The sequence below is a fragment of the Rhopilema esculentum genome, chromosome 20 (assembly GCF_057945365.1).
Source record: "Rhopilema esculentum isolate cy_ngs chromosome 20, ASM5794536v1, whole genome shotgun sequence".
NCBI classification, from domain to species: Eukaryota; Metazoa; Cnidaria; class Scyphozoa; order Rhizostomeae; family Rhizostomatidae; genus Rhopilema; species Rhopilema esculentum.
In genome coordinates, this window is record NC_142834.1 from 15,557,506 (window position 1) to 15,571,960 (window position 14,455).

The following is a 14,455-nucleotide window of genomic DNA, read 5'->3' on the forward strand; positions in this document are numbered from 1 at the left end:
AACAAGAGGCATATAAAAACATTTTATAGTATTGGTTTCTATAAAGTGAAATATTGTCACAACATTTTAAAGTTGATTTAAAATTTGATTCTGCAAAGAGCTATACTAAAAATGTTTGAAATGAAAGTGTATATTTTTAAAATTCATCGTCTTGCCTTTTGAAAAAAAAATTCTAAAACAAACTTCCATTTATACATTTAGTTTTATAAAATGAGATTTATAATAGTGTTATGATATAAAGTCCTAAAACAACATTCTGACCAAATTAACATCATGGCAAAATGGCAAAATTGGAAAGGACATAAGTTTATAAAAAACAACTCTATTTAACTTTCCTTATTTGTTTTCATTAAATGAAAATAACGTTTGTAAAGTATACTTGGGGCTGAAAACAAAAAAAATTTGTGACAATATGTTCTATTTCTAAAGTTCTATTTTTGACAAATTAAGCAATTGAAAAGCATTAATTTTTCATCATAGATATTGTTTTGGTTATGGTGATAAAGAATAGAGCATTTCTAAATTCGATTATATATTTTGAACCGCAAAGTTAAGCGGCGCTGAGAATCAATTTTGATTTTTCTCACACAGACATATGTAGCTATATATCTCCCGACAATTTTTGCGAGACAAAATTTCAAATACATTTAATTATTTCAGAAAATTCGAAAAGAAACGAGAAACCAAGTACAATTCTTTTCATGGATAAAGGAACGCTACCTGTAGAAGAGATAATAAAAAAGCCCCATTACAAAACTATTTAACTGCTAAAAATTCAATTTTAATCAAAAGAATAAACAGAAAGTGAATGTTGTACACCAGTGCAGCGACAATCCTTTTTGGTGTTGCATGTTTTAAATGAAGTGTTGATGCATCTTTTAGTTTTGCCGTCTCTCTTGTAATGCAAATGCGCTTTAGGTCCACTCCAGCATTCTCCAAAGTACTCGATGCCAAATGCTTTGTATCCATGCTTCTTTGCGCGCTTGGCGCATCTACAGATAAACCTTAATAAAGGGAAAAGACAACATCAGAGTGAGGGAATCTTCTCTTAATGAAAGTTTATTCGGGATATGAAGGTAGTAGTCTATGAAGAGGATATGCTACTGTTTTACTACTTAATAACTAAAAAATCATCTTTCTTATAGTTATTTTCACGAGATATTAAAGACATTTGCGCAACCGGCATGCCTTGCGATTATATTTCCGAAACCGGCCTAATATCATACTGCATGAAAATACAAAACACAGTCAATTTCTCGAGACAACTGCCGCTAAACATGCCGATTGCACAAGAACATGCTTTAAGATTGGAAAACTGGAAAAAATTAATTTGCAGGACCTGCAATCATGAAGCCAAGAGGAGAAATTGATATATTTTAATGACTTTTAGAAAGTGAATTTGAGAAAGGCCTTTGATACTCTTTTTCATACACTATATCAAATATGACAAAGTATATTGAGAAATACGCAATGGATTTATGTATTCTATTCGTACAGTTGAAAAAGCTGTCCTGCTAGACTATAAAATTGAGAAGAGTGAACCAAAAGCCTTGACTGCTTCGTAAGGTTTGCAGCTTGTTGCATGTTAAAATTTGTTATGATCCTCAATTGATAGCGTCAAGTTTTGAGCGCTTGTAAAACAATAGTTATTCAACCAAAATTGCAATGAAAGAATTCAAGGTGTTATCAGGGGCGCCTACGCAGCGGGGCTGGAAGAGCTCTTTGAAGAGGGGCAGAGGGTGCTAGAAGTGCCCTGAAATATAAGAAAACACTATAGGATCTTATCGATAATGACCACTTTGACCACTCTCATTATGTTAATATCTATCAGAAAATATTAGAAAGATGTTAACAGCAGCACAAAAACGCAAAGGATAAAAAGTTTGTTCGTGACATGGTCAACCACAAGATGGAGAGCGACGAAGATATTAGATGATAAACAAAAGACGTGTTCCCTCAGAAGTACTTCAGGAACTTAAGGAGGATGAATTGGTATAAAACTTAGCGGGCAATCAAAATTTCACAACCAGCCCAATTATAACAGCCATGATTTATTATAAAACCAAATGTTGTGAATAGTGACAAGGCCATTTGATACCCATTTTTGATACAACATTTTCTCTATGTTTAGAATCTTTGATGGTGTAATAGAACTAAATTTAGCGAATCTTCTTGAATCTAACTAACTACGTATATTTATGTGTACAAGGAAAATACCAGAAAAGCATAACCAAGCATAAAATGTTACCCAATATAACTAATGACTACGCAACATGATGTAATCCTAATGAGGGGTAATCCTACGGAAAGGAATAGTGAAGCCGCTCGCAAGTAACCGCTATTCTTTAAAGTATCAGTCTTCGGATCATCTCTCGTGATGTTGAACCTCCATTTTATAATGGTAAAAAACCCAGCTGTATGGGTGGCACTGTATTCAAGTTTATGTTACCCCAACCTCGCCCCCCTCCCACCTAGGAATACTCGATTATGTTAATAGAAAAATTTTGCCCCTCCTGCCCTTATCTTTTGCAGGCGTCCCTGGGTGTTATCACGACCTCAGACCAATTTGCTTCCAGTAAAGAGCTCTAGCTTTTGCTTAAATTGCGCAACGAGCAAAAAAGACTTTGGGAACATTTTCGTGGATACTGAGCAAAGTCAAACTCCCAGAACAGTTTAATGAAAAAATTATCTTGCTTGCTTTATGGTTTTTATACGATCTGCCATATCATTAGCCCATTCTGAAGTCTGAAGTGAATTTTGGCATGTGGCAAACAGTTTCCTTCCTGGAAAATAACCTGTTTATCCTAAAATGCCTAAATGCCTACAGTAGAGGAAGACATTCAGTTTGATATTGCCTCGGGCATTTTATTTTAAGCCAAATCTTTTTATGAAAAGCGTAGCATGTGATACCCTGGGTTCCAGAGCGTCAAGCGTCAAAACAAATGGGGCGTAGAGGAAATAGGGCGTTTCATGAGAGTGCGGAGGAGGAGAGAGCTATCATATGCTTACTCGCAAAGCATGTCGGTTGCCAAAGAGCCTTCAAGGGCCTGGAGTCACGTTATGCTAATTTTTATAAAAAACTTCGACTCACGTTGACAAAGACTCTTCATACTTCTTCCACTTGAGCATAAATCCAAAATACACCTTGCTTTTTTTGGATCTCATCGACTCGAGCAACCTTGGCATTGGTCTTTTGTGTCGCACGTGTCTGTCGTGATAGCAGCCTCTGTGACTCAGTTTAAATCCTTCACAAATGTCTCCTATAACGGCAAATATGGATAAGAACAGAAATCATCATCTTGCGGCTTCCTAATTGAAATTGTCGAAATACAAACTCAGGCAAGATCATCTTATTATCGATAAACCAGCTGGGCATTGCTGGAGTGGCCCTTCAAAACTGAGCAATCGAATGTGCTTTTTCTCAGATGAAATATCATGATTATGTAACATTGTTGAAATGACAACAGGGCGACACTTCCCATTCCGCCTAATCTGGCCACGACCCGGAGGCTTACAACTATCACGGAGCCCAACAAATGAAAGTTTTTCAGAACTTAATGATGCTATAAATGATTAAATTTTTTTATTATATGCTGTTTGATTTTGTGGAAAAGAATAGTCAAATGCACATTTAGAAAAATTTCATATGACGCAAAATTTGAGCAAGTGGAGATTTGGTTTTATCGCAGAACTAAAATCTATAAAATTTCTATAGACTTAATAAAATTTATATGATATCAGAATTTGTCTGAAAATGCTTACCGCAGGGCCCCAAAGTCCTTCCTCCTTGCTCAAGTTTCTTTGCTGGCGGCGGTGGTGCAGGTTTTGCAGGCGGTGGTGGTGCAGGTTTTGCAGGCGGTGGTGGTGCCGGTTTTGCTGGCGGTGGTGGTGCAGGTTTAGCTGGCGGTGGTGGTGCCGGTTTTGCAGGCGGTGGTGGTGCCGGTTTTGCAGGCGGTGGTGGTGCCGGTTTTGCTGGCGGTGGTGGTGCCGGTTTAGCTGGTGGTGCCGGTTTTGCAGGCGGTGGTGGTATCCCGCCAGATGGAAGCATCGGCAATGTGCTTGGCTTTGTACAGTTGTTCACAAATACTTCTTTCGCTTTGCATGCTTGCTTTACGTAAATCTTTTTCTTGACCACCTTAAGCCTAGGCTTCATCTTTTGAACGCAGACTGGACAATTCTTGGAGAGGAAGTAGTTGATACTCTGTTGATAAAATGTCATCATTTTGTGGTAGCCAACCCAGTCTTTCCGTTGCTGTGCTGTCCTTGGTCCATCGTACTCTTTCTCTGGGTCAGCCATATAATCAGTTCGCCCATCATTTCGGTCTAGCTCTTCAAAGAAGTCTTCAAAAGTCAAACCTGCAAAGAAATCAATGCAAGCACATGCATAAAACCTTCGTATCACGTAATTGATTAAAACTAATTGCTAACATCTGATCAGAAGCTCACTGCACAAATTTTCAGACTTAGGTGACGGAAGAAAATATTTCATTCATACTTCTGTGCAAAATGTTTACTTGACGAAGCAAGCTAATTATCCATGTGAGTTGTAATACTAAATGAATGTAACTTTATAAAAGTTTACCTTTTGAAAGTGTAGCCAAACAAGAGAAGACCGCGAGAAAAACAAAAACTCGAACTTGCAACACCATATTGTTTGCCAAGTACTGCTGTTTTTTCGCGTTTCTCTGATAGAATGAAAATGGTTGGCTGCTTTACGCCTTTTTACATTTCAGAAGCAAATTTAAAGCTTCACTGGCATCGAACAATGGCTTCCAAAAGTGCTTAGACATAAAAACAAAATGACACAACAATAGAATCCTTGACCGGTTCACCCCTTGATTAGATATATAATTGAAAGTTAAGCGCCGTTTAAGCCGCCAATAATTTAACTAAACTTTGACAGAAATATTGTTATTCAAATTATAATTTTTCCATAAGTTTTGTTTTGATAATAAGTTTCGAAATTCATCTGTCGCTCTTCTGTCATTTTTCATAACATTCACCAAAATCTTGGCCCAGTTGTCTGTATGCGATTCCTTCGTTCCCTTGTTCAAACTATAGTAAGATTTCTTTGAAAACGACTATCAATTAGATATCCTTGGCCTCAATGAAACCAGATTGTCAAAAGACACATGTGACAATGAGGTTTCAATAGAGGGATATGATATCTAGAGGCATGATAGGGACAGCTCAGGCGGTGGCGTAGCTGTTTATGTAAAAGATAGCCTTGCCCATCATAAAATAGCAGAGCAGACAAGAGATGACATAAAAGACCCAAACCTAGAAATTATAGGTATTAAAATTGTCCCCAAACATGCTAAGAGTTACATCGTGCTATGTTGGTATCGCCCGCCTACCGAGAATACAGACGTTACTACCTTTGAAGCTTTAACCAGAATGACAAAAGAGCTGGATGCAGAAGGCAAGAAATTATTCCCACTGGCGATACCAACTCTGATTATAAAAAACTAGAAGACTGTTACACAAGAAAGCTGAAACTTCTTTACTCAGAATTTCAGTTCGAACAGCTGATCACAGATTTTACAAGGGTAGCAACTAAAACAAGCTCTAATGGAGAAACAAATACAACTAAAATGGTAATTGATCATTTCTCAAGAAACAGACCTAATTTTTTTCCTGCTCTGGCGTATAGAAATTGGCATGACAGACCATTGCATGGTCTTTGGCATCAGAAGACTTAATGCCAATCTCTTGCTCATAAGGAAACAAACTAAGACTGAATCTCGCAACACGAAAAACTATAACAGGGAAGACTTTCTTCTCGACCTGCAAAGTATCGATTGGGAAATGGCTATATCCACTGCCTGTGATGACCCTGATATCACGGCAAACAAATTTTGCGAACTTTTCAACTCGATCTTAGATATGCATGCACCTTTTAAAATACGAAAAATACATTGAGACATGCACCCTCGCCCTGGATAACTCCCCGTATCAGAAATATGATACAGGGGAGAGACCGGACTAAGAAACGAGCTGGAAAAGATCGATCTCTATGGCCTCTGTACAAGCGCTTAAGAAACAGGGTGACTAGTGAACTCCGAAGAGCTGTCGAGAACTGCTTCTGCAATCTGATTGATGAAATTTCAAATAGCCCTTAGGAGATGTGGAAAACGATTAACAAAGTTTTAACCAAAAGTCAGTGCTCCACGACTCACAGATCCGTCATATATGAAGGTCAACTAATTGAAAAGCAGAAGGGAATTGCGGAAGCATTTAATAACCATTTCACAATGATAGGCCCTAAACTTGCGGAAAAAATCGTAACGAAAGAATCAGATAACCCACTAAAATACCTCGCTAACAAAGATGCATCCGCAGCCCCATATTTTGAATTTCAAGCAATTACTTTAGACCTGATAAAAATTGAAATCAAAAAATTGAAATGCAGTAAATCTGCGGGTTTTGATAAGATTTCAGTTCAGTTTGTGAAAGACGCAGCAGAAATTTGATGCAAGCCACTAGCTGTTACATTCAACTCTTCATTCAAAATGGGTATTTTTCCAGACACATGGAAAATAGCGAGGGAAACCTCTATTTTCAAGTCTGTTTCTGAAAGTGAAATGGGTGATTATAGGCCTATATCCGTGCTATCTGTATTCTCGAGGTTACTGGAAAAATTTGGGCACGACCAAGTCTCAACTTACATGAAAGAGCAAAAGAAATTTGCTGGAAGTCAACATGCATTCTTTAAGATGCATAGCACCCTGACTTCGCTATTAAGCATAACAGATTCATGGTTTTATAATATTGACAAGCATAGAATTAATATAAGCGTATTTCTCGACCTTAAAAAAAGCGTTTGATACGGTGGACCACGGGATTCTTCTATCGAAACTAACCAAATACGGAGTGGAAGGGACATCTCTTCGGTGGTTCACATCGTATTTAACCGGCAGAAGACAATACTGTCAAATAAATGGCCATAGATACTGTTCACTGGCATCCCCCAGGGATCGTGCTTGGGGCCGCTCCTCTTCATCCTGTATGTCAATGATGCACCTCAAACACGTATGCGGATGATACCAGTGCAACCTGTTCTGCCGAGGATATCTACGATCTCTGTAATGATCTAAAAGCTGAGATCTCCAATATTGCAGAATGGCTACGTCAGAATAAGCCTAGTTTGAATACTGAAAAAACAGAATATATGGTTATTGGTCATAAACGACAAACCAACCGTATCCTTTGCCCACTAGAAGTAAATGTAAAGGGAGAGCTCAAAAGGTAAAATACCTAGGAATTACCGTCGACGAAAACCTGACATTGAATGAGCAATATAAAAACCTTAAAGGTAAAATAAAAAATACACTCTCGTCCCTGTGGAAACTAAAGAACATACTCCCGCAATCGAAACTGGATCAGGCCTACAAGGCGCTGCTCGAGAGCCATTTGAGATACAGTGATGAACTATGGGGCAAATTGTCAATCACAAAGCTCGATCATCTTCAGCGTTTACAAAACAGAGCGCACACGCTAATAGAAGGCTCAAGATTAAAGGACGGGTGGGGCTGCAATTGGCTTTCGGTCTCAAATTTGATAAAATTTGACAGGGCAGTAATGATCTACAAAATAATAAATGGTCTCTGCCCTGAAAATTTGAAAGGAAAACTTGTCATAAGATCCCAAATATCTAACTATTCAACAAGAAATTGCCTTCACCTAGACATCCCAAGGCAAAACCTAGAATTCTCCAAAAGGAGTTTTTTCTATTGTGGTGCACAGACGTGGAACGAAATTCCATTACAGATAAGGATCAGCTCCACGATTACCACGTTAAAAAACAAATTAAAGGAACTCCTGCAAAATTAGCATCCTTTCCCGAAGCACGATCCCTAGGAAGACCAGCATTATATGTAAATTAATCTTCACTTTTTCTTTTTTCACTTAGTAGCTGATAGGGTTTCTGTGTATAAATATAATGAAATGAAATCCTTCAACGTTTGCAGAAATTGGTTTCAGGCGGCGTAAACCAGGCGGCTTACACCAGGCGGAGTGCACCAGGCGGCTTGCACCAGGCGGAGTGCACCAGGCGGCTTGATCTAGAACTATCCCAACCACCCTTGATCTGGAACTTCCCGGTGGGCATTTTTAAATAATGAATTGGCATTTTTAATAGATGTTGCCCTTAATAAAAAGTGCTGCTTCAACGGGCCCAAGCCAGAAGAAATCAACCAAGAGAGTTTATATGACCTATTTGGTCAAACTAATAAGTATAAGATTCTGCAACCTTGGTAAAAAGTATAAGGGTCTATGCCATCAAGATTAAATAAGAGATCTTAGTACCATTTAAGGAACGGGATTGACAGGGTCAGGTGTTGCTATGTAAGGGATTGGTTCGAGAAGTTGAGAGAAGGCATGGAGAGACATGGGGTTTCCATAACATTTTGTTTCTTTTACTCGGCAAATAATGTTGCTAATTTACTGTGTTTGCTCCAAGTTTGTATTGTATATTTCTAGTGTCAAAAAGATTTACTTTTACGTTGGATTCACTTTATTGACAGCTTCATATATATCGATTCGATCACTCAACAGCAGTTTTAAGTTTCTCTGCTAAACAGAATGACAAGGGGAGGTTTTTTCTTTTCTTATTGATCCGAAGTGCATTTTCATGAATCTTGTTCATTTTATTATGCGATTTTCAATCATGGAGCATCCATGATTAAAATGAGACATTAAATGAAGTCAATGCTAGAGCTAGTTGAGGTGCATCCATGAATGTTGATATTCGATTTGGGGCCTGACGTTTTTGACTGGCTTTTGCAGAGGTTATCAAAATTCGATGCAAATATTAACCTTTCGTCTAGTTTTTCGTCCACTTTTATCTTTTGTCCAATGTTTAGTGAAATGTTCCTTCGGTTCTCTCTTTTATCATAGGCTCACAGATATTTTCAGAGACAATCACCGAACAGTGAAGTAGGGGATATTTCAGTTCTGCAAACCCGTATTGATGTCCAGTGGTTGAAAAATTCTCAAATTGACAAAATTTGAAACGAAGAGAACCCAAAACTGGAAGTTTACCGTTTAAGTAAGTCAATTTTCGCTAAAAGTATCTTCACGAGAAACAAACTGACACCTTTTTGTTCAATTCTTAATTTCTACTGTTTAATTCTGACACTAGCGGTTGTAGTTGTCTTGTCTTCAAAGTGTAATTCATAGTCAAACAAAGTGTAAATGTCTTTATAAATTTATGTTTATAGTAATGTGCGTACTAAATTTCATAAATAATTTTTCCGAAGGTCAACGATGACAAGCTAAAAACAAATAGAGACTACGAAGTTTTATGTTGCATTAATGTACTTGGAATTTCTAATATGAACAATCATACTTTAAATTTCTACAAAAAAGCCACTCAGCTGAAAAATTCTATAAGTTTTCTTTTAATAGCTTTGAATATAGACAGAATCTAAAGGCTTATAGCCCTCAACATTCCGATTCTGATTGAAATTGGAGAAGAGTTTACCGCAAAATTTGATGGTCATTACAGGTAAAATTTAACCTGGTAATGAGGCACAGAACTCCACTATCTATCTTATTCCCGCTACACCGAACTACACTATTTTATAAGGATGAGTAATGATTTGTGTAGATGAACTGATAAAGTCGGTTCGGGGCCATCTCTCGGTCAATGTCAACTATTTCAACCCTGTCTGATTTCAACCCTGTCTGATTTCATCCCTGCTGGGTGTCAATAGCATGCAATAAAGGCGTTAATGGCGGACGCTTAACACTACGCTCTAGCCAAAGCGCCACAATATATTTCGCTTAGATTTACAAATGTAATAAATGGATACTACTCGTTGGTTTGTTGGGTATGTTGGGGATGTAGGACGGTTTTTTGTTTGCATCATCAGAAATAGCCGTTTATTTTTTTGGATTAAGCCATGTCTAGGCCACGTCGTGGTAAGAAATGTCCGTCATTCAGCTTTCCTGTTGCTATATCGCCTAAGTCATTGGAAGACAACGATTGCGATGAAAGGCATGGATAGGGAAAAATTTGAAAGCCTCGAAGATAGGGTGGCCACAAAAGGCTGCATTTCTAATCTCATCAAAGATGCTAATTTCATCAAAATGATTGATGTGCAATCCAAGAAAATTTCGCAACTTGAGGACAAGGTTGCTGTACTGGAAAAGCACGTCGCTGTTTTGCAAAAATCAAATGATGATGATGAACAATATCAACGTAGACTTTGTCACGTATTAGCGGTATTGATCTGCCAACATCAGGGAAAAGCGAATCAAGCGAAGAATTTCTTCAAAAGGTAAGGGAGGTTTTCAATGAGATTGTCGTCGACGTACCAGACTCTGTGCTTGAATGTGCTCATAGAATTGGGAAATTGGTCACAATTGAAGGTAAGCGCACGAAGCAGATGATTGTGCGTGAAGCAGAAGACCACAAGGTATAGCATCAAGTTAGACCTGGCAAGGAGAAGAAGGGAAATCATTAGAAGGAAAAATGAGATTCTAAAAGACGAAAATGAATCGTTTGCATTTGCAGACACTAATTGCAATTTGTGCTGGTTTAGGAGGGGAGAATGGGTTTATTTTAATGATGTGGAAGATCTTGAGAGGCTGAGAAACAATGATTTTAGATAAGGTATACTCGTTTCCTTAGACATGGCTGTCTTTTCTCGTTGTTTTTTCAATTGTTGTTCAAAACCGTAATCCTCGAGAGGGCTTAGAAAATTGTATATCAATGAATTGCTGCGATTGCTTCATTAAGCTGCCACCTTCCGTTTTGTACCTTATTTTAAATCACGATTCAAGAAGCCTTGAGACATTTCGATTACAACTGACGAACTGATGCAGTAACATATCTATTGTCAACAGCACGCCCCTTTTTGTTAAAACGCGTAGATTCAGTTTAAATGACTAACGCCGCTCGGCTTGACTGCTAGGATTAAAAATCCAATTGCCAAACCGAAATTGTGCGCCACCTTAGTGATCACCTTTTCTCGTTTAATTACTTTTTAATTTTACATACTATATGCTTGAGGTAGAGAGCCATGAAGAGCCCTCATAAATCGCCGGACTGCCAAATTTTCAGTATTCTTCGAATTTAACTAGAGTACCATACTTGAGTGACTAGGACATTGATGAGCAACTGCCTCAAACTATTGACTCACCCTATTTTACTGTATCCGAACTTAGTTCCCTCAGATACGATTCTCGCGATCTTTCCATTCTTCATTCAAATATAAGGAGTCTTTCTTTACACCATGACGAACTTATTAACCTATGTTCTCAGGCTTAAATTAATTTTGACATCATAGAAGTTTTTGAGACATGGAATCAAACACAAAATGAAATTTTTAACAAATGACAGCATCGAAGGATGTAATCATCATGACACTAAATCGTCAAGCCAAAATGGAGGTGTACGACTATATGTCAAGAAGTCTTTGAACTCTTAACTATGCGATAACCTCAGCTTAAACGGTGATGAATTTGAAGCAGTTTGGGTCGAAATAGATAATAAACTTGAAATTTTTTTTTATTCTGCTGCATCTATAGACATCCAGGCTCTGACATTGAAAAATTCACTGAATATCTTAAAGCTACTCTTCCAAAACTAAACAGTAAAAAGGTATTTATGATGGGCGATTTCAATATAAACCTTTTAAATTTCGATTCTCACGCGCCTACCAATGATTTTGTCAATACTTTCTTTTCGTACAACTTCTTGCCTTCTATAAATCACCCAACAAGAGTTTCTTATAACTCGTCGACAACAATTGATACAATTTTCAGAAACTTAACGAATTCGGAAATTACATGTGGAAATATTCTGGCCCGAATTTCCGATCATTTCCCGCAATTTCTAATTCTTAAAAACGCTAATATGGAATACGATAGGTAAATTACCTATAAACAAGATTATTCATATTTTGACGAGAGGTCGCTTATTTCTGACTTTAATAAATTAGAATTGAGCTATATTGATAACGATAATAATGGAAACTATAATAAATTCTCTCAAGACATTAATATGTTCGTTGAAAAACATGTACCAATTATAAAGTGTTTATTCTGGTGCCATGGTCAACTTACAGGTGCCATGTTTATAGAGCTAAGAAAAGCTTTTGACACTGTAGACCGCTGCACTCTGGCTCCAAAGCTTCCTCTCTATGGATTGAGAATGCAGAGCAAAGATAGGTTCAAAATTATTTTGCACAGAGATAAAAAATTACCTATTTTGAAGGATTTCTATCGAGAGAAGAAAACGTCAAATATGGAGTTCCCCAGGGCTCAATACTAGGTCCTCTGTTGTTCCTCATCCATATTAATGATATATTGAACATTGCAAAACCCATAACGACACAGCTCTTTTGTTTCGGACAAGTCACATGCTAAAATAGAAAGGGCAATCAACCATAATTCCAATCTTATACATACTTGGCTCTGCAATAATGGTCTAATCTTAAATTCGAATCAAGGCACAACCGAATTTATGATGTTTGGCACCGTAGCAAGGAGGAAGCGGATAGAGTACTGATAATTACAAATATCTGGGTATTCATCTAGATCAATCACTATCAATGTGCAACCATATTCACGAAGTCTACAAAAAAGAGTCAAGTAGACTAGGCCTGTTGAGATGTATTGAGTTATCAAACTAAATAGAGTGAAACAGATTGATGCATAAATTTAACAAATGGGTATACTGATAATGGTAAATGGGTGGCATGTTATCGGTGGGCCTCTGTTTTAAACATAATATGGCCCAACGCAAGAATGTTATCCAAGGTTTGGTTTTAGAAAGCGTTTCAAATGACATGGTTTTTTTCTTTTGAATGGCGCTCGACCGTTTCAAATTGGGGCAAATTATGTTTTAGGAATGTGAGCATTTATCGCATCGAACTAGAAAATGCATTTTGTCCTCAACATCTTCTGATTCGCGGTGTTTGCACAATCTTTAACAAGGCTCTAATTTGTATCTCTTTGTTTCAATACGTAGATCATTATCCAAAGATCTGAATTTGGATAGGTCCTTCCGTTTTTCTTCAAATTGGGTATTTGTGTGAGGTTTTCATCCAGTTTAAAATCTGCCTTGAAGGGTATGAGGAAGCGTTGTTTTCTATTTCCGTGAAAGATTTTAGTTTTCCATTTGTCAATATAATCAAATTTAGGTTTTTTCTTGGTTCCATGGGGGCATTTTAGAGGGGGCTTATTCAAGGGGGCTTAGGGGTCATCCATAAAGTACGTACGCACTAAGGGGGAAGGGGGAGTCGACCAAAAATCGTACGCTTGCGTACAAGGGGGGAGGGGGTGTAATGGGTATTAAGTACGTACGCTCAAGAAATTCCTAAACGTAAAATTTGAGTCTTGCAAGCTTGCTTTGCGAACACCGGGTTGCATGAAAAATCAAATTGCAAAACGAACAATATCAAAACGGAGGCTAGGTGAAAAAAATTATTTTAATGACTCCACGATATTCCTTGTTTATTGCATAGGATGTCATAAAATTAGAAACTATTATTTCACGAATAGGTGATATATACTAGTGTAAAAAGGCTTTACTTTCTTCGTACTGTTAAAACCACAACCCAACATAGAGACAAGCAAATGGATTTAAGTATCTTGTACAGTTAGATAAGCTTTCATGCAAGACTTTCCAAACTATAAGGATGAACGAAAAAATTTGATTGCCGCGCAAGGCAACATTGTTTCCAGCTTGTTCTTTGTTAAAACTAGACTTGGTTCTCACTTGATAGCGTTAAGGTTTAGTTCTAAGCAAACATACCATTAGAACAATTGTTTTCAGTCAAAAATTCAATCAAGTATTCCAGGTTTTATCATGGCCTCGGAGCAATTTGTTCCCAGATAACAGCTCCTGTTTTGCTTAATGTTGCGGAAAAACGCAAACCTCTTGCACCAAACTCGTGGTTTCTCTTTTCACCAAACATGCGTTTGAGTACATTACGTTGGGCACTGACCATAAGGCAAACTGTCATTAATAGCAACGTGTGGATCGAAGGTAACATGGAGAAAGGATGGCATGGAATGGGACTGGTTCCTTCTTTCTGGCCAATCTGCGACTGCTTACATCTTTCAAAATGGAAGTCAAACAATAGAAATAGTCGCAGTTCTAGAGAATTTTTCCATTTGCTTTGTAAAGTTTTGCTGTCCCATGTTGAATTCTTTTGTAACAGTCTGTAGCATGTGGTAGACAAAATGAGAGAGACTTCTAAGCCGACAGAGATAACAGAACGAACGCCTTGGTAGTACAACAAGCTTCCCACGCTTTCAGTTGTTGCTAGGTTTTGTGCCATTCGATAAATTAAACTGTGACAAATAAAATTTGATTTCTTCTGTTCACCAATTTGAACCTTGCTATTAAATGTTTGTAGCTATTTAAATATGTTTCCAGAAGTGAAAGGCGCTTGCTGCTAAATCGCTAGAGATTAAAAACCTTAACTGAACCAAAAAGAAA

General features: G+C 37.6%; 1 protein-coding gene across 1 annotated transcript; it reads right to left on the minus strand.

Annotated features, from left to right (window-relative positions):
* Positions 1–688: 688 nt before the first annotated feature.
* On the minus strand, positions 689–4,738 carry LOC148957889 (uncharacterized). Its single transcript, XM_089114563.1, has 4 exons — positions 4,583–4,738; positions 3,763–4,356; positions 3,092–3,260; positions 689–1,004 (listed from the first exon to the last, which is right to left on the minus strand). Exons 1-4 carry the CDS (start codon positions 4,647–4,649, stop codon positions 782–784), a joined length of 1,053 nt encoding a protein of 350 aa, XP_088970689.1. The 5' UTR covers positions 4,650–4,738; the 3' UTR covers positions 689–781.
* Between the last annotated feature and the right edge of the window lie 9,717 nt (positions 4,739–14,455).

Bases quoted from the DNA above. Each gene is read 5' to 3' on its own strand.
- LOC148957889 (XM_089114563.1), bottom strand. From the start codon at position 4,649: ATGGTGTTGCAAGTTCGAGTTTTTGTTTTTCTCGCGGTCTTCTCTTGT. The intron at 4,357-4,582 runs GTAAACTTTTAT...ATTTCTTTGCAG, and splicing joins TTTGGCTACACTTTCAAAAG to GTTTGACTTTTGAAGACTTC. The intron at 1,005-3,091 runs GTGAGTCGAAGT...CCCTTTATTAAG, and splicing joins TATGAAGAGTCTTTGTCAAC to GTTTATCTGTAGATGCGCCA.